At 39.9% G+C, this 24,320-nt stretch overlaps 2 protein-coding genes across 2 annotated transcripts; one reads left to right on the top strand and one right to left on the bottom strand.

The window, feature by feature from the left end:
- Positions 1-293: 293 nt before the first annotated feature.
- On the top strand, positions 294-3,043 carry LOC110870350 (disease resistance protein UNI-like). The gene is made up of 4 exons (XM_022119535.1): positions 294-731; positions 798-1,863; positions 2,124-2,929; positions 2,999-3,043. The coding sequence occupies exons 1-4, from the start codon at positions 294-296 to the stop codon at positions 3,041-3,043; spliced, it is 2,355 nt and encodes a 784-aa protein (XP_021975227.1).
- Positions 3,044-3,891: 848 nt separating this feature from the next.
- LOC110873418 (oligoribonuclease) lies at positions 3,892-8,168 on the bottom strand. Its single transcript, XM_022122340.2, has 9 exons — positions 7,934-8,168; positions 7,670-7,734; positions 7,488-7,564; positions 6,835-6,916; positions 6,255-6,310; positions 6,017-6,103; positions 5,828-5,918; positions 5,533-5,653; positions 3,892-5,253 (listed from the first exon to the last, which is right to left on the bottom strand). Exons 2-9 carry the CDS (start codon positions 7,722-7,724, stop codon positions 5,193-5,195), a joined length of 630 nt encoding a protein of 209 aa, XP_021978032.1. The 5' UTR covers positions 7,725-7,734; positions 7,934-8,168; the 3' UTR covers positions 3,892-5,192.
- Positions 8,169-24,320: the final 16,152 nt, after the last annotated feature.

The following is a 24,320-nucleotide window of genomic DNA, read 5'->3' as shown; positions in this document are numbered from 1 at the left end:
TCATGACGATTTCATTCTTGATTTTTTGAACTACGTTTCCATCCAAATTAATCCAAACCGCCAGAACAGTATGGCGGAGGCGGTTAGTTCTTCTGTGATCGGAAAAGTGATAGACCTGTTGTTTGGTGTGGCTAAAAAGGAGATTAGCTACGTGTGTAATTGCTCTAAAAATGTTGAAAAATATAAAAATGAAGCTGATAAGCTCTCGAGTATGAAGGGAAGGGTTCAGCAGCAAATAGAATTGGCTAAATCTAAAGGGCAAGATCTCCTAGAAGGTGTGGAAGAGTGAGTGGATGAAGAAAGCAGATGATTATACATCCAACGCCACACAGTTTACTAACAGAGGAGAAGACCAGGAGAAATGCTTCCATTTGTGTACCCTCCGTCGTTGTAGTAAGACGGCGATAGAAAAGACGTGTTCTCTTCAGCAGCACCAAGAAGAGGGTAAGAGTTTTGAAACTTGTGTCTCCCTTCCTGCTCAAGCCCCAGGATTCACAGACCTCTACGAAAGTAAAAATCTTGACGATATCGACACCCAAAAGTCGACTTTGGAGGAGATCATTCAAGCTGTAGAAGATGACACGATACAAATAGTTGGAATCAATGGCTTAGGAGGTGTAGGTAAAACTACATTAGCCAGTGAAGTTGCTAGCAAGATGAATAATCAATTTGAGGATACTGTGTTTATAACAGTCTCAAAAACTCTTGATGCTAGAATGATTCAAGAAAAGGTTGAAGTTGCGGCAAGGAGAATAATAAACGGAGACAAGGTTCTAATCATTCTGGATGACGTTTAGGAAGAGCTGGAGCTTGAGAAGCTGGGCATTCCATGTAGAAGCAAGTACCCGAATTACAAGATTTTGCTTACATCTAGAAGCAAGGATATATGTGTGGCCAACAATGCCCAGACTAATGTTTCGGTAAACCCTTTGCAAGGTGAAGAAGCATGGACCCTTTTTGAACGTGTAGTTGGTAAAAGTGAATGGGATGATAGATTGAAAAAAGTTGCGTTGAAGATTGTTAAAGAGTGTGGTGGATTACCACTTTTTATTCAAGCTCTAGGAAAAGCTTTGAAAGACAAAGAAATTAGAATGTGGGAGGTAGCGCTTCGTCGACTACAAGCTCCCATAGATGGGGATGTCACCTACAAAAAAGAAGGACTACTGCAATTGAAGCTGAGCTATGACCATCTTGAAAATGAAGTAGCTAAGTCATGTTTCTTACTGTGTAGTATGTTCCCAGAAGATGGAAACATTGGCCTTAAAAGGTTGACACATTATGGACTCGCTCTAGGGATATTTAATAATCCCGATAGCATTCATGATACAAAAGATAAAGTTCAAGAGGCTGTTGAGTCCCTTAAATCATCTTTCTTGTTATTGCCGGTGGATTATAATTACTCATTCCGATCTCGTTTAGAAGAAGAAGAAGAAGAAGTATTCAAAATGCATGACCTTGTTCGAGATATGGCATTGTTCATCACGTTTAAAGGCAATGACAAGTTTTTGGTGCAGTCTGGAAAAGGTTTGACGGAATGGAAACCAAGAATCGACTGTATAAAAAACTACAAGAAGATCTCGCTCATGGAAAATAATATATGTAAGCTTCCTGATTATGAACTTGATTTACCACACCTTGATACCTTCCTTATACAATATAACAAACTTACCATTGTTCCGGATGAATTCTTTTGGGGCATGAAAGAGCTTAAAGTTTTAGATATGTGGGGTAACAAGATTTCATCTCTTCCACAATCACTAAAGCAATTGACAGTACTCCGCTTGCTAGATCTATATGGAAACAAAGTCTGTGAAATTTCTATACTTGGGGAGTTGACATGTCTAGAGATTCTAAAGCTTAGAGGTACCGGAATTATAAATATCCCTGAAGAGATAGGACAATTGACCAATTAAGGCTGCTAGATGTGTATTGTTGTTACGATCTATCTTATGTAACACCTGGTGTGATATCAAAGCTCATTAGGTTGGAAGAGTTGTATGTTCATTTGAGTAAGGAGGGGAATTGTAAATTTCTTGCGGAACTAAGTGAATTGACGTTGCTGAAAATTCTGCATTTAAAAGTTAGTGAATTGCATTATATTCCCATAATTGAAACCTTGATAGAGTTTGACATTGGGAGACCCGGAGACCCAAGGAAACCTGGTCACAAACGCTGCCTAGATGTTTTAGGATATAGCTCACTGACGATGCCAATTAGGAAACTGATTCAACTAGCTGAATGGTTACGTTTGTCAGGTATAGAAGATTTGGATAGCATCTTACCAGATCTATATCAAGAAGTTTTTGATGAATTAAAGTATATTAGTTTGTCATCATGTGACAATGTTAAAAGCTTGGTGAAGACATGTGACTTGGACGCAATGCATGCTTGGAATGAATGTGGTCCAATGAAAACAAATGGGAAGTTCTTTTCCCAGGTCGAAAGAATCGACTTGGGCTATTTGAACGGCTTGGAGCTTCTGTGGGATAACCCACATCAATATATAAGCTTTTGTAATCTAGTTGAAATCCGTATTAATAATTGCTCCTCTTTGTTAAAGCTATTCCCTATGAGTGTAGCACAAGGGCTTGTCAACCTCAGAGTTTTAATTATTACACATTGTGAGAGTTTGGTGGCTGTTATCTCGGATGGAGGTGAACAAACAACTGGAAACGGAATTGAATTGGTAAAACAGGATACAGATATCATGTTCACCCTTACTAAAATTTTCCTTATTGGTCTGTCCAAACTGGAGAGCTTCTACTCTGGCCATACTACCATCAAATATCCTTCTTTGGAGGATATTCAAGTGCATGATTGTCCTAGCATGAAGAGATGGAGTTATGTAGAAAACCATATACCCAATATCAAATTTGAGCATCAAGGGAGGGAGTGTAGCATTAATGATTATATTGGAGGACAACAAGAGGTATGAAAACTGCATGTCCCAAATTATTAATATTGCTTTGCTATGTGAATTAACTTGTTACTTTTACAGATGACTGGAAACTTCACGAAAATGAAAGGATCTTGGGATTTCTAGCATGTTTTTCGTGTAAGTGAACAAGAGAACTTAATGGTTTTTTGTTTTCTTTTTATTTCGATGGAACTCAACCATAGGTCTAATTATATAGCCCAAAAGGAAATCGACAGCCATTAGTCATATAGTGTTAGGATAAATAGAAAGATTTTTTAAATGTGAGGCGTACGAAACAAAGAAAAAAAAACACCACGCGGTGACATTTTGTAAATAGTGTAACTACACTACTAATTAAGCAAATAATTACACTACACTTCAATTTTAGTTGCAATGTAATAACTATTGCATTGCAACAAATTTTAAGTGTAATAACTATTACTCTATTTTAAGATTGTAGTGTAATAATCACGCTAGTGCTTCGCACACTTTACACATTAAAAACCTTTCGTACCAGATCCCGCTCCTATTTTATATATATGTATATATATGTATTGTTTTATAAGTTAAATCCTATTATTTAGTTTTATGTAATTATCTTGTTTTATGTGTTCTAGGTGTTACACATAATGCTTTACTATTTATATTGTAGGCATGTCGATAGTGCTTCTGGAATAGGCTTGGGATGGAACTGGAAGTTGCAATATCTGGTGTTACGTTGAAGCAAATAATGTTGTATTAAACATTTAATTATGTTGAGTTCCTTTGTTTTGTAGCAAGTAATTTCCCTAACTCTAATTATGTTATAAGTTCACTTTTAACATTCTCGCCGTTAAATTATAGCTTTTACCAACTTACAATTTATGTTAAACGTGTTGTTGTAATTGGCAAGTTACACCAAATTTTGACAATTAAAATTGATCACGTAATTCACAATAATCAGTAAATGGGTCACAATACACAAAAAAGGAACCCCAACAAAAAAGCCCAAATGAAATACATTCCAAGGCCCAAGCAGCAAGAGATGGGATCATCTGGCCCAACACACTAAAGGAAAACAAGGGTAACTTACATCAAGAAAAGTAAATTACAATTTTACACCATGTGGTTTACACGATCAACTTTACACCCCATTTTAAAAATCGATCAACTTTAGACCCCGACGTTTCCTAATTCCATCAATGTTCACCCTTCTGTGTGTGAAAAGTCGTGTTTGCCCCCTAATAATATAAAAATAATTAGAGTAAACTCCAATTTTACACCATGTGGTTAACCTCCGCTAACACGTTTACACCCTGTTTTCCAACTCGTCTAAAAACGAGAACGATATTCATCATTCCATCAATCTTCATAGCAAATTATCAATTCATTTCTAAATAGATCCAACAATCAAAAACCCAGAATCCACTTAAGAACAACCCAACTTCTTACAACCTACTATGAAAACCATTTAAATTAGAATCCATTATATTATTTTGTTGAAAATCCAGCAAAAATTCTACAACTTGAATTTCACCCATCAGTCTGTCTGTCTGTTTGGGCAGGGATTCTTTCTTGCTGGCATCGTCACCGGTGGATCTTGATTTGCCATGTTGTTCAATGACTTGATGGTGGGCTTGGGTTCATTCATATTGTTTCAAAATGTTGACGCTTGACATTAGTCATAGCCAGTATGATTTGATGATGAATCCAAATAAGGGGGGTGGGGGTGGTCATCACTCATCACTTACAACACCCAATCAAGTTCCACCATGTCATCAACCATTATTCCATAACTCACAACCTTTTTTAGTGGCAAAGGTCATCACTCGCCACACCCAACAATAAACCCTCACACCCCCTCACATCCGTTTATCACTCACAGCGCATCACTCGTTGATTTTATCACGCCAAACCTTCCATCACGCGTTGAATATGTTGGTGGCGGTGGGAATTTGCTGACTTCCACGTGTGGTGGATTCCCCATCACGCACCACCCCCAGTCCCCTAAATATGGGAATCTCTTGTTATGCTCAAAAGCATGGATCTTTTCACAATTTCATTAATGGTGGCATACATAACAGGTTTTCAAATTATATAAAGGAATAAAACACAATAAAAAACAACGAATGTTTCCAGTTTTTCAAATCTGAGTTTCACAGAACAAGTAGGGGAATATTGCCGGAGGAGACGAGTTTAAGAAAACATGGTTTAAAGTGCAGTTTACTGTATAAATATGGGTAAGATTACAAAAATGCCCTTGGGTAAACTTGCAGAGGGGTGAACATTGATGGAATCAGGAAACATCGGAGTGTAAAGTTGATCTATTTTCAAAGTTTGGTGTAAAGTTGACCCGCCTGTAAACCACAAGGTGTAAAATTGTAGCTTACTCTTTAAGGAAATAAGGCCATAAGATTCAATTCGTGTGAATAAAGGTGCACAAAAGCGAGTATTTTTAGAACCACTTCTGGGTATGATCAATTAACATGACCCGTTATCAAACACCATGATGAACCATGTGGAAAAATTTTATCGTTCGGGTCAAATAACAAGAACAATTTTGTTATGATCAACAAGTTTATTGGTTGTATAACTCAAACTAAAAGCTAATACATGGTGTCGACATTCGACATTACCTCTTAGACTTTGGTGATCTGAATGCATGTTCCTTGTAATATTTGAGCTCGGTTATGCTTTCTTTGATCTCATCCAGTACGGCTCCATGCTTCTTCTCCTTTTTTGGAGCCTTTTTAACATCTACAGGCCAAAACTAACAGAATGAAATTTAAAAAATCTGAGTAAACCGAACAGCTTAAAACATGTTCCCTGTGAACCGAGCACTTTTAGCTTGTGTATTTAAACATGTCAATTTGCGTTATATTTTATTAATATTAGCACGTCTAATCCAACAGATATAAGTTTAGATGATACCTTCTGGGAACCAATGGCAACATAAAGCTTTGACACTTCTAACATCAACGAGAACGTGAGAGAAAAGACTAGCCAGATCGGGCATGTACTTCTGCAATAGAAAGAACAAAATGACTGAAAAATGTGTTTTGTATGAAGTTACACATGAAGAGTGTGAACAAAATGACTGAAAAATGGGCAGATTTTAACCTTTAAGAACATAAAATCAACATAAACTGAATTTCCTGCAAGTGAAGGCGTATATGCGCTGACATGTCCCTTCACAAAATCTATAACCTACAGCAATATAAAAAATAAACTATTTTGATCAAAATATAAATCGTGAAGGGCCACTGCGATTATTACAAAATCATGTTTGATTTTATCTCCAAGATTGACAAAGTCGTCATTATTGGTATTTCAGAATCATGAATAAGTTTTATCTCACCAGCTCTTCAGCTTCTTTTTCACTGGTTATACTTTGTGTCACCTTCTCAGACAACCCTAGTATATATGCACATGTTAATTAGGACTTTTAACAGTTTTTGGTTTCATGAACTAAAAAGATGCATACACGAGAGGTGACAATTTTGACCCGTTTACTTGTAAATGGGTTGTGGTCTATCTTGAAGGAGTAATATACAAAAATTAGCTATAGGGAAGATGTGTCAAGCGAGTTGGAATTCGCTTGTAGCCTTTTTCAAATGTATACAACGTCGGCCTCCTAATTTTTTTTATTTGGAGATTCAGATTATTATTCTAATGACATAAGACATCGTTTTGTAATGATAGTTAATATAGTAATTATTCACTTCTTTAAAAAGAACAAAAGGGTGTTTATGGGTCAACAACTCAACATGACCTGGTCCATTTTGGCCCGTATTAAAAGATGACTCATTTTGACCTGTTGTCCATCCAGCCTACCCATCTTGCCACCTCTGGCATTCATAAATCGTATATGTCTTCCTCATACAATGATAGTTGATAAGTAAATTAAAGATAGCGCATGACGTAGTGGCGAGCCTTACCATTTCTCGCATGATGATCTTGGCTCCGTTCTCCAATTGTATCAAGAAAATCTTTTGTTTGATGAATCACCAAATCAGGACCCTAAGCAAAAAAAAAAAAAAAAAAGAGCCAAGTTTTTAGTTCCTGTAAGATTAACAGATTGCCTGCTACAATCAAGAATACATAAACGGTAAACCACAGTTGGAACACATAATGAATTTGTGAAAAGTCCGACACCATTCACTAGAGGTGGAAAATGGGCGGTTCATATGGGTTAGGTAACAGGTCCAAATGGTTTCGAGTCAAAGCATGTAACTTTTCGTACAGTTGGGGTAACAGGTACAAATGGTTTCGGATCAAAGCACGTAACTTTTGGTATGGGCGGGTAACGGCTTGGATGGACCATAAACAGTTTTTGTCTAGAACCTTTCACGAATAATTAGTGTGCCACATATTATCTTAAAAATTATGATATTTCAGTAATTATCTAATTTGTTGAATACAAAGATTCACATTGTTTTACGCATGACCATTTGACTTGTTTCCTTTTTCAGCAAAATTTTAAATTATATTACCCAAATTGCCCATTAACTATAACCCCAATCGACCCGTGCATAAGCAAACGATTTTAAATTTCCACCTCAGTAATCATACAAGTAATTAATTTCCTTACCTCTACCAATTTCCGCAATTTCCCATCAGTAATGACACAAGCAATCTCCAATATTCTATCTACTTCAACATTCAAGCCTGCACATACATCATAAATACTTCTTCAACTGTTCTCAAGCTTCACCATGCATATAATGCCTTCATATTTACTGTAAAAAATCACTAAGTAAACGAAATGCTCACCTGTCTTTTGTAATTTGATCCACACAAGTGGCAGTTTGTAGTGTGTCATGATCATGTGTGTCCTTCTGTAGCAACAAAGAAATATTAGATGTTAATGAATAATGACAATTGTTTTCATCCGAATTTAAATGTTTGTATCACCAAATTAAGTAAAAACGAAATCGAATTTTTAGACTGAGGAGGCAGGCAAAAAATAAAATAAGCAAATCAAAGTGCCTAGGGTTTGTGATTTCATAATAAATATAACACCATAAAATAATGTACCTCCAAACAGGAATTCGGTGAGAAATCAGGAGCTTCCAACTGATGATTTTGGATTTTTGGGCCAATTTGCAGCAAAAGTGGTCTTGAATGTTACGTGGGGTATGGTGGGATTTGGGTTGGGCATTGGTTGACACGTGGAATGGGAAAAAAAACCCACGTCCATGGGGTATGGTGGGGCTTGGGTTGGGGGCATGAGTTGACACATGCCCATTGAGAGCCCGCCATGTCACCTTGCTAGCCCACCCCACGCCCGGCTTCAAACCCACGCCAAAGGGGCCACGCCCAAACCCAAGCCCCAACCCAAGCCCCCGGGGTGGTGGCTTGGGCGTTTTCCCCCAACCCAAGCCCCATACCCCATGGCCTTAATTTTTTTAGGGTTCAGATATTCGCACCAATACCGTACTTGCTACTGGTATCGAATTTTCCGTACCGATTTTTTCGGTACCAAATCAGTATCCACTTCTTGGCGTTTCGGTACCGGCACTATTTGGTGTCGGTACGGTACCGGTATTTGCCAGAAAATAAATATAAAACTTAAAAGTTTTCGAGTATATATATCAGGAAAACATGTTTATAGTTTCGGATAGTATCGTCTAATCTCATATCGATCTCATACCCACAAAATACCCTTTTTTTCATACCCATATCATATCGGGTGTCATCCCTACACACCCCTGTCTCATCAGCAAAGGCCAATTCACGCTTTCCTTTTCCCCGTCTCATTAACAAAGGGCCAATCCACCCTTTTTCTTTTCCCTTTTTATTTATAAATAACTACTTTTATTCCCATTTAACAACTTCCACTTCCCCTTTCTTTTGCCGCTACAAACCACTTTTATTCCCATTCACATCCATTCCATTAAATTCTGTTGAGTAAAATGCCATTTTGGTTTCAGAGGTTTGAGCAGTTTTGCCACTTTAGTCTAAATCTCAAACCTTTTGCATCTAGGTCCCTGTGGTTTCAGTTTTGTTGGCATTTTAATCCAAAAGTTAAATCAGCTCAAATTTCTGAAATTAAATTATGATGTTTTGTCCTTTTCTCAGGGGTAATTTGGTCATTACCATTAATAATTTAACAAATTAGCCACTGAGTGGCCCTCACTGTCACACCCCAACCGATGGCGGAATCATCAGGGCATGGCACTGAGCGAAACAGATTGTCCAGAAGTTTCCACAACAACTATTAATACTATTCAGTTAAATGATACGTCCCATACCGTATCCCAAATAATACAATAAATTATTACAGATAACGTCTAGTCAAGTATTCTGTTCCGACAACCCAGATTTAAATGTAAATAATATGAATATTGTTCAAATGCTTCTAAAGACCCGGTCGGACAAGATCTACAGACAACTATGCTCTAGACGCTTGTTCCTGACAGACAACTATTTGTTGGGGGACTCTAGAGCTTTATTCTAGCCTCGCTTTCCTAGCAAGCAAACATCTTAAACACCTGTCACATACGTTAAAATAAAGTCAATACATAAAATGTAAAGGTGAGCATACAAATTTGATAATAGCATATAGAGTTCGAAATAGTTTACGCATAACCAACTCGTACACAGAGGAAAACGAAGCATGTTAATTATCGACATGGATCTATCGATACCAATGACTGCGGGTTGACTGTCCGAGACAGTTCGCAATACATGATTACCACCGTAATCCATGCAAGTAATTGTCCTTAACAACCCCCGTGTGAACGGGTGCTGAGTCCAAACTATAGTACTACGTCGTTAAGGCAGGTAGACAACATTACACGTGTAAACACAATCAACAAGCATTCATTTAGTCACGTAATACATGCATAATCGGTTAGCGTTTAAAGTAATTGAGTAGTGTGTTCGATTGTGTTTTAGATAAGTAACGTATGTAACACCCAAAAGTGCTAAAGCAAAAAGGGTTCGAGTATACTCACAGCGATTGATTGATGGATTGAAGGAAGCGCTTGAGAGTAGGGTTAGCCTGAATAGTTCGATAGCATATTGATGAGTAACACGTAGAATGGAAACAAATGGTGAGGGGTCGAACAGCCTGGTCGATCGAACAGTAGGTTCGATCGGACGGGTTGTTCGTTCGATTAGACAGTCCGTTCGGACAGTCTGTTCGATCGGCCGGTAGGCTCGATCGGCTGGACTGTTCGAGTGGATTGTTTCTTCCTTTGAGAAAGATGTGTTTGTGTATGATGGTTTGACCTTTTGAAGTTTTCGTTGTAGTATTTGAGAACGCTGAAGTGTCCTTACCTTTCAGGTCGATCGATCGAATGGCCTGTTCGATCGGCCGGCTTAACCGATCGGTTAGGAACTTCAAAAGTGGGTCCTCAGTGGGATGTCACCTGATCGGACAGCATGTTCGATCGGGTGGCACTCCAATACGTTGAATGAGTTGAAAATCGATTGAGGGTTGAAGCATAGTATCTCATGATCCGAAGAGTAATGTTGACAAACAGCCGTTCGGTCGAACAGTACCTCGTTCAATACCATACTTCATGAAATTTGTCAAAGTGTGGGGCCATATGCTAGCCGATCGGCTGGCCTGGTCGATCGGCTGACATGTCCGATCGGCTGGGCTGTTCGTTCGAACAGCCTGTTCGATCGGTCAGCATCCTGACCTGGTCGGCCTGTTCGTCTAACACTTGGCTGTTCTGATGGTTTGATGTTATATCGAGGTATTTTGACAACGAGCTGAGCAATGGAGCCTTCGTTCTTACTTGTTTCCCCTGCTCGGACAGGAATCACCCAAGTCCGGCAGGTGAACGGTTCGGAACGGTGGTTTAATGTTTAACCCGAAATCGGTGAACCTCGTAGATAGAATACGAACCTTGAATCACACAACCATTAGAGTGATTAGTGAGTTGGCTCAAGTTCCGTTTCTCCGGTTTGAAAGCATTAAGTGTAAATGAGTTGAAAGAAAGTTGGAAATCATTCTTTCAATCCTTCACATCATGTAAATGTTTTGATCTTTAATAGATCCTAGCTTGTTTATGTGGAAATCGGTTAGATCCAAGTGATTCTTGGTGGAATGAGGCCAAAACATGATGTTCTTGAAGAACACCATGATGACATCATCCTAGAATGCCTAGATCTTGATGATTTCACGGTTAGAAATCAAGATTTGAAAGATAGAAAGGTGTAGGATCATGTATTGATCAAGAAAGTACAAGATTTAGGATGAAAACTTACCGAAATCGGAAGAAATCTGAGAAAAGAAGGGGAGCACGAGCTGGTCGGTCAGAGAGTTTCCAAAAGTGGAAAGAATGACAATGACAGGCCTATTTATAGGCTCCAAAAGAGGAAAGGGCTGGCCGATCGGCCAAACATTCCGATCGGACAGCCTGCTCAATCGGACAGTCCGTCCGATCGGTTGGGCTGTTCGATCGGCTGACAGCCTGATCGATCCACAACCTGTTTCGAGTGTTCGGTGCGACGATTCCTGATATTTCGATTTCGATTGAAGACGATACGAGTAGGATAGAGTTTCCTATTCAAATTACTTTTAGTCCCAACCACTAGATCTACATACAAGCATATGTATTTCACACCATCCTTACGCTACCATTCGTCATAATTCGATTTCGATTGCATTCGATTTGAGTTTCGAGTTTCGATTCGAGTTTCGATTGATTCGATTGATCACCACACAAAACATAAAGTAAGCACGCACAGGTAACACATAAGGCACACACACACAAGTAATATAACACCAAACTCGCATAGTTCGAGTCTCGAGTTCGATTGATGATTCGATTAGCTTGATTATCGATTGATTAACTTTATCGCATTGTTACTTCCTACTATTCACAGGCGTAAGTCGGTTCGCGTCGATTAAACATTTGATTACTTCGATTCTTTAGATTAACAACACTTACTCCACATAATACAAATAAAACATAAAATAGACTAATTATAGTCAAAGAAATCAAAGTTGACCTGGACTTTGACTTTGGCTTTGACATTCGAAAACACGGGGTGTTACACCCACCTCCATCCCAACCTCCTTCTTTTTCCCCACTTTGAAAACCCAGATCCATTGTTATCATCTTCATCTCCGTTTCACCCCTCTCTCCCATTACTCTCTCCCCCTCCCTCTCGCTTTCTATCTCTCTCTCTCTCTCCCTTCCTCCTCTCGCACCACCTGCCACACCCCTCTCGCACCACCATCCCCACCACCACCTGCCACCACCCTCTTGCACCAACACCACCACCTGCCGCCATCTCAGCAGCACCATTTTTAGCCACCACCCTCTCGCACCCCCACCACCACCTGCCAAACCCTGAAAGTTCCAACAGTCCTCGATCGATCAATTCTAACTCCAATTCCTCAATCAGATCCGAAAAGAAGAAGCCGAATTCCACCGTCACTTGGATTGAATCAGATCAAGACTCGATTCGTGTTTGATTTGTACCTGAGCCCCATCCTAATTATTAACCACAACAACCGAATCGGATAAAGACTAGATTCGTCAAAAGCCCCATCCTATTTATTAACAACAACAACTGATTCGTGTTTGATTCTTGCCTGAGTAGATGGTGTAGAAGTGTCCCTAACAAACAAACAAAACCCTAATTTTACAAAATAGAAGCAAAAAACAAAATGCACAAATCAATTAGCAGCGTCACCTTGACTGCGATTGTGAAGACGAGGAGGGAGGCGGAACGTAAAACTCGAAGTTTTTAATGGATTTGAAGGCTTGAGTCAAGGTCTGAGAAGATTTGAAGAGAGACTGTGCAGGTGGTTGTGATTGGGACTGAATAACTTCTTCGTATGAGGGGATTTTGATCATGAATGATGAAGGTGGTGCTTGGTGGTGGCGGCCGGAGAATGGAGGTGGTGGTTGTTTTGGTCAAAAATTACCTAAGCAATTTAGTGATCAAATTAGTTAAGTGAGGGAGTGTGCTAGAAAGTGTTATTGGAAATGTGCTTGTTAAGTTGTTTATAAAATCAGTATTCAGGATACGGTTCAGGATATCGAGCTGTATCAATGATCAAACAATGAACAGAAAGTAAAGTAAAGTAAATGACACGAGATGTACGAGGAAAGCCCTTGATCAATCTAGATCGCCGGCATAAAACCTCGGGAGCTGACAATCGCAGCTGCCTTGTTCTTCTATTGCTTCAAATATCAGGATACAGTGCAGGATGTGGTGCGGATCGACTAAGTGTTACAACATGAGTTGGATACAAGTGTGGTGACAGCAGTGATCTAGAGAGCAAGAGTGTACGAAAGTGTTGGTGAAAGAGTGTGTGCCTTAAACTGATCCGCCACATCTATTTATAGTAAAGATAAATTAACTAACTATCCTAAACTTGCGGGTTCCACCGAATATTCCTTCATTGAACGTTGTAGACCTGGTCTTTCGGGCTCAACGTCTCTTCTTCAACAAATTCGTCCAAGTCTTGAGGAGAAGAAGTCCTTTCGACCGTTAGTAAGTCTTGACCTTCAACCTGCACGTGGTTAATTAATAAATCTCAGGATATTACCCAAGATGTCAGCAATATCCTCTTCCAGCATCCTGGTCACAAGCGAACAAACAAAGGCAGGATATTGGTCAGGATATGTATGCTTAAAAATTGACCCATAACAATTGTCCCCAAATATATTTGTTGGTGTACCAATCCAACGGATATATTTCGAAAATCTTATCCCATAACTCATGGCATTTAAAATGAAGCGACGGTCAAGATCACATCGTAACTTCCAACGCGTTTTTTACTCAATGGAGATTTACGATGCCCCTATATCTTCTCTCTTCTTGTTTGAAAAGCAGATATCTCCAACAGAACCTTCAGGTAATTTCTTCATTTCAAATTTTCTTCCTGTCAATTTACTTCATTTCACTTGCAATGGATACCGAGACCTTCATTCAGCAGAATCTCCTTAAAAATCCCGAAAAGGAGATCTGCGCTTTTGACAATGCGGACATCGCAGCTTCAAGAGCTTCCGGCGCTTTCCCCGACAGCACAGTCTTCAGATCATTCGATCGATCAATCCGATCGGATGTTTCTTCTACCGAATGGATTTGTTTTCCGGCATATCCCTTTTCACTAGGTCTTCGGTACCCTTTTCCTGAATTCATGATGCAATTCTTTCGAACCACCGGCATCTCTTTTGCTCAAACCATGCCCATGGTTTGGAGAGTACTGATTGTACTTAATCAAATCAAAAATCTCCACTGTTCCGACCTTCGCATCGAGGATTTGCCTATTGCTTATCGTCTCCGATCCCACAGCTCTAGCCGATTCTTGCTTTTCTCGACATCCAGCAAACCCTTGATTCTCAAAGCCACCAAAAACGAAGACGGATGGCAACGCAAATTTTTCTTTGTCAAACGAGATTCCATTGCCGAGGGTGCCAAACTTCCGGTGGAGTGGTTAACCACCGGTAGGATCATAAATATCCTCATAGACCATTTAATTGTTATCTTCTATTAATACTCTTCTTTTTGATCTTTATGCAGTGAACTTTAAGGAAGTTGCTCCCCCTAGCGCTGATTCAGAAGAGAGAATCAATACCATTTACCGGTTACCTGCAATAGATAGAACTTTCACCACACACGTCCCGAGTTCTAGCCAATACTCATCATCCGAGATGTCTGGTAAGAATTTCTTTCAGAATAATTAGTCACAATAGTATAATGATAAAAATAAAGATTAAAACTTTTCCCTTTTATGCAGCACCAGCTAAGATCCCTGAAGTCTTTGATCTTGACGAATTGGACAGCTATTCTGATCAGATCCAGGTCAAGAAAGAGCCTAAACCCAAGACCACAGCTACATCCAAACCCAACAGCTCCAAAGACATAGTCATACCTAAACCATCACCGGCCACCAAACCCCGGAGTTCAAGCTCCCGCAAAAGGAAAGAACCTGATTCCCCTGTCGTTTCTGACACATTTCCTTATGAGAAGCACGGGTTCATTGAAGCTAGCGGGTTTATGACTTCTTTTCTTAACCAAGTCAGTATTCTCATACCATATCCTGCGATTTACACTACTATCAAAGGTTTATCAATATTAATACCTATCTTTTTACCTTTGTAGGGTCTCGAGCGTTTGGTTAACTTATATCAAGAATCCTGCAAGCTCAACAAGACACTCGAATCTAAATTAAAGGAAGCAGAAGTCACGATCTCCGACCAAGGTATGATTGCAGCCGCCAAATCTCGTCATTACGAGGAGAAATACAAAGCTATGACCCAAGAACACCAAGCTGCTCTTAACCAAGCCACTCTTCAAGCCCAGGCCGATCTAGAAGCCGCCCATGTGCAGTACGAACGGGATATGGTCAGCTACCGGGAGAGCCTCAAAAGTTCCGTTGTCATTTCTCTCCTCCAAGCCAGGTTGAAGATGGCTCACGAAGCCAAAACATTAGGCTTCAACTGTCCTTCCTGGGATGTTGGTGCTTGGGAGACCAAGCTAAAGAACCTTGGCGGCACCTTTTCCAAACCAAATGTCAATGAATCTTCCAAAGCAGCCGAAAAAGCAACCGATACTGAGAAGGATGCTGAGGCGGATTCCAAGACGGATGCCGCTGAAACCACCATGGACCAAGAAGGCACTACCCCCTAGAACTTATTTCCTTTGAATTATTTGAACAATTTTATGTTTCTAAGAACAATTTATATTTCCGTATCTAAACAATTCGATAGCCGAAGGTGGATGGGTCCTGGGTTTCAGGATGAAACCTTCGGTTATCAAAGAATAATTTCATCTCTTTATATTTCTAAGTATAAATTTTAGCTTTGCATAAAATATCCTGATCAGTATGCTCAGCGATATATTGTGAAACTCTTTATTAGATAGAACCTCCAAACATCCCTTCAACTTTGCAGAAAGTTTTTGATAAACAACTAGTTTTCAATAGTATTTAAATGATCAAAGTTCCAAACCATCACTAGCGTCAAACATCCTAATCAGATATTCTGAAAAGGACTTTGAGAATATATCAGGATACTTGTCCTTTTATAATATTGCAAAAAACTTAAACGATGTTCACAAAGGAAAGATCATACCAGAAATAGGGTATAAACCTATTACCAGACTTCAGTCTCTTTGCAATTCTTCCCATAAAGATGTCCCCTGTAGGAGGTACTTAGTGCATTAGTCCCATCCTTTCAGCTTTGTAGCACCACCTTAGTGGGAATGTCCCCTGTGTACAATGCCTTCAAATGCTTTAGATATCTTCTGAATGTCAGTTTCCATTGCATAGGCAATTCTTACGTCCCAAAGGTAAAACCCAAGGATGTACTGGAGATAAATCCCTTGTATCCTGGGGAAAATCCCAAATTTTCATGCGCTACAGGCGGGAGTGTATAAACTCCAAGACTTAGAAAGGTGAAAACCTTTAAACCTTAGAGAGTATGAAAATACCCTTTCGTGAGAGAGGGTGATCAATCCTCATATACCTTTAGGATTCAGGATATAGCCAACAGTAACGAAATTGTCAGCCACTTTTACATGGACTGGTCCCGCCACCTTGAACTATCCCTGAATAACTTGCGCTCCAGGCGGGGTGTTTAAACCCAATTCGGAAGAAAGGTGAATACCTTTAAACCTGTGAAGGGATCAGTATCCCTTAAACGTGAGAGAGGGGGCCAATCCTCTAATCTTCCGAGTTATCCTGAGTACATATCCTAGAGCTGCATCCTGAAACATATCTTGCAAAACAATTGTAAACTAAGGTGGGTGTTAGCTTGGCTAACACCCCTCCGATGCTTAAGTCAGTATTGGGTTACAAAGAATAAATTAAACCAAACATATTTAAAAAAGGTAGAATTCATACCATCATGAGTTAGAAATTAAATTCTAAACTCACTTGAAATAGAGCTTGAGGTGTATAGCATTCCAAGACCTCGGTAGCATATCCCCCTCCATATTCTTGAGTCTGTATGCTCCTTTTCCCGCTTCTGATTCAACTTCGTATGGTCCTTCCCATTTTGGGGCCAACTTTCCATCAGCAGGATTCGTAGTATTCTGAAAAGCCTTTCTTAACACCCAATCTCCAACCCTAAATCTTCTGGTCCTGATATTCTTATTATATGCTCTGGATATTCTTTGCTGGTATGCTGCCATTCTCATCTTTGCCGCATCCCTTGCCTCATCAATAGTATCTAATTCTTGACATAGGGCTTCAGGATTCTTCTCAGGATCCCTGAGGTTGGATCTTGCTGTAGGTATCGCCATCTCTGTCGGGATTACTGCCTCTGCTCCAAATACTAAGGAAAATGGAGTTTGTCCAGTAGCATTCTTCACAGTTGTCCTGTCAGCCTATAGGACAAATGTTAATTCTTCCGCCCATCTTCCTTTCTTAGCCCCAAGTCTCTTTTTCAAATTGTTGACAATTATCTTGTTTGAGGATTCTGCTTGCCCATTCGCTTGAGGGTGTACTAGAGTAGATGTTATCATTTTGATCCCCCAACTCTTGCAGAAATCAGTGGTCCTCTTGCTTATAAACTGGGACCATTATCACAGATGATTTCAGCTGGTACCCCAAACCTGGTCAGGATATTCCTTTTTATGAAGGATACCACTTCTTGGTCTCTAACTTGGACAAACGCTTCAGCTTCAACCCACTTAGAGAAATAATCCGTCATTGCCAGCATAAAGACTTTTCCTCCCAGGGCTTTTGGCAGCTTTCCCACTATATCCATACCCCACTTCATAAATGGCCAAGGGGAAACAACAGGATATAATGGTTCAGCATGTTGATGCAGTATGTTACTCTGTCTTTGACACGCATCACATCTTCGAGCATACTCTGCGGCATCTCTAATATCCTGTCCTCAATACTTTTGAGAATAATGACCTGCCCCCAGTATGGTTACCACAATCCCCTTCATGTATATCCTGAAGTACTTCTTTGGCTTCAGGATCCTCCAAGCATCTCAAATATGGTCCTGCAAGAGATTTCTTGTATAAAATGTTATTTATAATAGTGAATCGTGATACCTTCATCCTAAATGCCTTAGGATTTTCATCTCCGGGGATATGTCCTTCCTTGAGATATCTCATGATTGGGGCCGTCCAGGATTTAGGATCCTCTTCAGGATACACCGCTCCGGGATCCTGAATACCTGCTACTTCCTTATCCCGGTTGCAGGATACAGGATATGTAATATCGGTATTGTGGTTCCTTCTGGTATCCTGATTGATGATCCCAAGTTTGCCAATGCGTCTGCTTCGGCGTTATCCTCTCTTGGTACCTGTTCAAGTGTAAAAATATCGAAATATCCTGCTAATTTTTTAAGAATACCGAGGTATTCAATTAGTTTCTCACCCTTGACTGCATAGGATCCATTAAAATGATTAGTAATTAACAAGGAATCAACATATACTTGCAAATTCTTGATACTCATATTCTTAGCCAATTCTAATCCTGCAATTAAAGCTTCATATTCTGCCTCATTGTTAGTAGCAGGGAATTCACATCTAACAGCCTGGGGTATTATGTCCCCCTGTGGCGATTTTAATAGTATACCTAAACCTACACCCCTTACATTAGATGCACCATCAGTATATAATGTCCAGGATTCTAAGTTTTCTCCTAGTTGTTGCACTTCTAGGTCTACTTCATTTTGAATATCACTACTGAAATCAGCCACAAAGTCCGCTAGAGCCTGAGACTTTATTGCATTTCTAGGTTCATATATTAAATCATAGGCACTTAATTTTACCGACCACTTAGCCATTTTACCCGACATCTCCGGTTTCCTAAGCACATTCTTAACAGGATAATTAGTTTTAACATGAATCCTATGTGTTTCAAAATAATGTCAAAGCTTTGTTGATGCCATTACTAGAGCCAGTATTAGCTTTTCTAGGTGAGAATATCTAGTTTCAGCATCTAATAAACTTTTGCTAACATAATAGATAGGATACTGCTGACCTTCGTGATCCTTTACGAGTACTGCACTTACTACATTCCCTGATACTGCAAGATACAGGGATAATGGTTCACTATCCTCAGGCTTCATTAATAGAGGCGCGGTTGAGAGATACTGCTTCAAATCATGTAGGGCTGCTTCATGCTTCTCGCCCCATTCTAATTTTTTATTCTTTTTCAGGATATCATAGAATTCTTTACACTTTTCCGAGGATCTTGAAATAAACCTATTTAAGGCTGCCACTCGTCCTGTTAACCGCAGAACATCCTTCATATTCGAGGGTGACTTTATATTCAAGATAGCTTTAATCTGCTCCGGGCTTGCCTCTATCCCTCTTTTTGTCACCATGTATCCAAGGAACTTTCCTGCCCCCACTCCAAAATGGCATTTAGCAGGATTCAGCTTCATGTTATATTGGTCCAGGATATCAAATGCTCCCTTGATATCCTGGAGGTGATCCTCAGCCTTTTTAGATTTCACCACCATATCATCGATATATACTTCCATGGTGTCCCCCAGTTTGTCTTTGAACATCATGTTCACCAATCTCTGGTACGTTGCACCTGCATTTTTTAAACCAAAAGGCATAGCAGTATAACAGTAAATACCTGTCGGTGTCATGAAAGCAGTATCCTCCTGGTCTGAAGGTTCCATTTGAATCTGCTGGAATCCTGAGGATGCATCCATGAAGGTTAACATTTCATGGCCGGTAGTGGCATCCACCATCGAGTCTATATGAGGCAGAGGGAATGGGTCTTTTGGACAAGCTTTGTTTAGGTTTGTGTAGTCTATACAGACTCTCCACTTCCCATTCTTCTTTTGAACCACTACCACATTTGCTAGCCATCTAGGGAATTTGACTTCTCTAATCATCCTGGACTTCAATAATCTCTCAACTTCCTCTTGGATAATCGCGTTCCGTTCATGGGCGAATTTCCTTCTTTTTTGTTGTATAGGCTTGTATGACCTGTCAATTCCAAGCTTGTGAGTAATAATGTCTTTTGATATACCTGTCATATCCTCATGCTTCCATGCGAATGTTGACATCCTGCATTTCAGAAAGTTAGTTAATTGTTCTTCAATATCCTGAGGGATATTGGTTCCTACGAGCACCGAGATATCAGGATTATCCTGGTCCAGGATAACTTTTCTCACATCCTGCTCCGAATTCTCCACGATATCCTGGGCCCGCATCTTTAATTGCTATGCTGGACTCGGTTTGGCCGAGGATTTCATTGAGGATGAGTACCATTCTTTCGCTTCTTGCTGATCACTATCGATTTTGACAACTCCCCAAGGGGTAGGGATCTTGATACATTGGTGATATGTTGACGGTACGGCTTCATATCGTGAATCCATGGTCTTCCCAGGATGATGTTATAGCAGGATAGAGAATCCATCACACAGAAACGTTGCATCTTGTTGACTCCTTCAACGTATACTGGCAACTTTATCTCTCCCACTGTGTTTCTAGCCTCTCCACTGAACCCAACAAGCACGGTAGACTTTGAAGTGATATCCATTGGAGATACATTCATTCTCTTCAGAGTTTCTAGTTGGATTATGTTGACGGAGCTGCCATTATCAACCAGTATCCTGCGTACAAAATGGTTAGCCACATACAACGTTATTACCAGAGCATCATGGTGAGGATCCTGGACAGTATCCCTGTCATCTGCATCAAAAGTGATCACTTTGTCAGTTGTGAGGGTAGTCATCCTGACAGGTTTGTCTCCCCTTTCGGCCTTAGCTTCCTTTGCATATCTCTTTGCTGCCGAATACGAAGTCCCACAAATGTCGGATCCTCCCGAAATGAAGTTGATTATCTTGGCATCCGCGGGAGGTGATGCTGCTCGCTCAGGATCCTTCTCAGTATCCTGACCTTTATTCTTCTTTCTTCCTAAGAGATCTTTCAGATATCCATTGCTTAGAAGATAGCTTATTTCTTTCCTTAGAGCAATGAAATCCTCAGTTACATGTCCGAAATCTTCGTGGAAAGCACACCATTTGGATTTATCCTTCCAATCAGCTTTTTGTTGATTCTTCCGAGGCCACCTGGCTTTATCTCCCAGACCCTGCATAGCATACATTAGTTCAGGTATATTAACAGAAAAACAATATTCAGATAGTTCAGGATATTCTTCAGGATCCTCGTCTTCAACAGCGTTCACTCTCTTGTTATCGTTTCTGCCATATGGCTTGGAGCGATATGGCTTATACGAGGATTCTGACTTCCTGTTAGTCGATTCGTATGTCGAGGATGCATTCATCCTTTCTTGAATTTTCTTGTCATCCTCCAATCGAATATATCTTAGAGCCTTGTTACGAGCCTCGTCGAGATTCCTGCAGGGATTCATTACAAGATCCTGATAAAACTGAGAGTCCTTTTGCAACCCCATCTTAAAGGCTTGCACCGCTGTTGCAACATCAAGATGTGGGATATCCAAGGATTCCCGACTGAATTTGTTCACATAATCCCTCAAGGATTCTTGAGGTCCTTGAGTTATCCTGTAAAGATCACTTGTTAGTTTTTCAAAACTCCGACTGCAAGAAAATTGACTATTAAATAAATTCACTAAGTGGGCAAATGATGTAATCTAATGCGGATGAACATTTAACAGCCATTTTAAGGCTGATCCTGTCAGAGTAGAACCAAAACCCTTGCACAGGCAAGCTTCCTTGAGATCCGGAGGGATAGGGTTGATCTCCATCCTTTCCCTATACTGGGCAATATGCTCTTCAGGATCCGTGGTTCCATCGTAAAGCTTCATGTTCGGAGTCTGATATCTTTTTGGGATTTCAGCATCACATATAGGATGTACGAACCGAGATATCCTGTGGCTATCCTGGGATACTTCAGGAATTGGCTGCACCACCCCAGGTACACTGGATATCATATCCTTTAGCTTCTGAAGCTCCCTGGATAATTCTGACGTTACGGTTGTATCCTGCAAAGATCCAACACTGTTAGTGGCAATAACATTATTATTGTTAGACACGTTACCAGTCGGAGGATTCTGCCCATATCCCGAAGCATATCCTGAGCTCCTCACGGTTGACATCCTAACCGAGGAGGGTATTTCAGGAGTACGATTCTGAGGAAGGCTGGGCACAATATTCCCCCTATTATCCTCGGTATACACAGCTGAACTAAAGTTCAAAGCTCTGGGCTGTAATGGAGTGACGATATCCTCAGCAGGTCTACTCGAGCCGGACTTCAGGAGTTGTATCTCCCTCAACAGCATGGTTGCAGAAATCGGCCTAGGCGGCCGATTAATCGGCGCCTAGGCGCTAGGCGGTCATCTACTGCCTAATTTTGAGCTAGGCGGTCAATTAATCGGTCATGGTCAAAAATCGGTCAAAATCGGTCCTAGGCGGTCAAAATCGGTCCTAGGCGGTCAAAAATCGGATTAATCGGACAATATTAGTCGGTCAAAATCGATCAAAATCGGTCCTAGGCGGTTCTAGGCGGTCCTAGGCGGTCAAAATTGGTCAAAATCGGTCAAAATTTAACCATACTATCTGAAACTTGAAGTATTTATGTGAATTTTGAAGTATTATTTTTATATTATTGGGTATATATATATAATTTTGAAAAAATACATATAAAAATCCCATTCCGATTAATCCCGATTAATCCTGATTAATCCCGATTAATCCCTAGGCTGTACCTCACCGCCCGACTAGCGCCTAGCGCCTTCTACAACATTGCTCAACAGCATCTGGTTTGTTTCCTGTTGCTGCCTCATTTGTTCCTGCACACTCCCAAATAAGGTTAGAATTTCATCATTAGAAGCCAAAATCGGAGCAGATCCCTGAACAATCCGAGTAGGGATAATATCCTGGGGTTGCGAAGAAGATTGCATCCTTGGAGGAGGTGGTGGAAGCACTGGACCAGTAGTAGCAGAAGTTGTAGCAGACACGGTGGAGGAACTCATGTTTGATCTTGAGGCCATTATGGACAATGTGGCAAAAAGTTTTGAAAATAGAAAACTGATTAGCGACTTGACAAAAATTTTTAGTAAAGAGAGCACCACTTGCCCCCACGGTGGGCGCCAAATTGTTTTGGTCAAAAATTACCTAAGCAATTTAGTGATCAAATTAGTTAAGTGAGGTAGTGTGCTAGAAAGTGTTATTGGAAATGTGCTTGTTAAGTTGTTTATAAAATCAGTATTCAGGATACGGCTCAGGATATCGAGCTGTATCAATGATCAAACAATGAACAGAAAGTAAAGTAAATGACACGAGATGTACGAGGAAAGCCCTTGATCAATCTAGATCGCTGGCATAAAACCTCGGGAGCTGACAATCGCAGCTGCCTTGTCTTCCATTGCTTCAAATATCAGGATACAGTGCAGGATGTGGTGCGGATCGACTAAGTGTTACAACGTGAGTTGGATACAAGTGTGGTGACAGCAGTGATCTAGAGAGCAAGAGTGTACGAAAGTGTTGGTGAAAGAGTGTGTGCCTTAAACTGATCCGCCACATCTATTTATAGAAAAGATAAATTAACTAACTATCCTAAACTTGCTGGATCCACCGAATATTCCTTCATTGAACGTTGTAGACCTGGTCTTTCGGGCTCAACGTCTCTTCTTCAACAAATTCGTCCGAGTCTTGAGGAGAAGAAGTCCTTTCGACCGTTAGTAAGTCTTGACCTTCAACCTGCACGTGGTTAATTAATAAATCTCAGGATATTACCCAAGATGTCAGCAATATCCTCTTCCAGCATCCTGGTCACAAGCGAACAAACAAAGGCAGGATATTGGTCAGGATATGTATGCTTAAAAATTGACCCATAACAGTGGTGGTGATCTGTAGAGGAATTAGAGTTTGGGTTAGGGTATTTGCAACTGGTTTATTTGAGGAAGATGATGGGGTTTTTATAGGCTCAAACATTATTTATCTTTTATTATTTTTAATTAGTAATGAGTTTAAATAATACTAGAATGACCAAGTTACCCCTAAAAAGGACAAAACATCATAATTTAATTTAAGGAATTTGAGCTTATTTAACTTTTGGACTAAAATGGCAACAAAACTGAAACCACAGAGACCCAAATGCAAAATGTTTAAGATTTGGACTAAAGTGGCAAAACTGCCCAAACCTCAGCGACCAAAATGGCAGTTTACTCAATTCTGTGGAGTTTTTTTAACATAAAGAGTATAAAAAGTGGTTGTGAGTGGAGGAGAGAGAGAAAATGTTACTGTTCATCTGTATATTTGTAGGGACACTATTCACCCTCTATAATTTTTCAATATATTTTGAAAGTGATTATGAGTGGAAGAGAGAGAAAATGTAATGATAAAGGTATAAAAATATTATTTAATTGAAAAGGAGAGAAAAATTTAGTGTTTTTTAATGTAATTTAGGGTGAAAATATGATGGAATGGATGTAAATGCTCTCACATATTTCAATTTTTTATTTATTTTATTCCCATTTAACTTTTTTCCTCTCCCTCACACTTTTCATTTTTTTTTATTTATAATAGCCTTTTTT

The sequence above is a fragment of the Helianthus annuus genome, chromosome 8 (assembly GCF_002127325.2).
Source record: "Helianthus annuus cultivar XRQ/B chromosome 8, HanXRQr2.0-SUNRISE, whole genome shotgun sequence".
NCBI classification, from domain to species: domain Eukaryota; kingdom Viridiplantae; phylum Streptophyta; class Magnoliopsida; order Asterales; family Asteraceae; genus Helianthus; species Helianthus annuus.
Note: the sequence above shows the minus strand (reverse complement) of the source record. Positions and strands in the feature narration are given on the sequence as shown.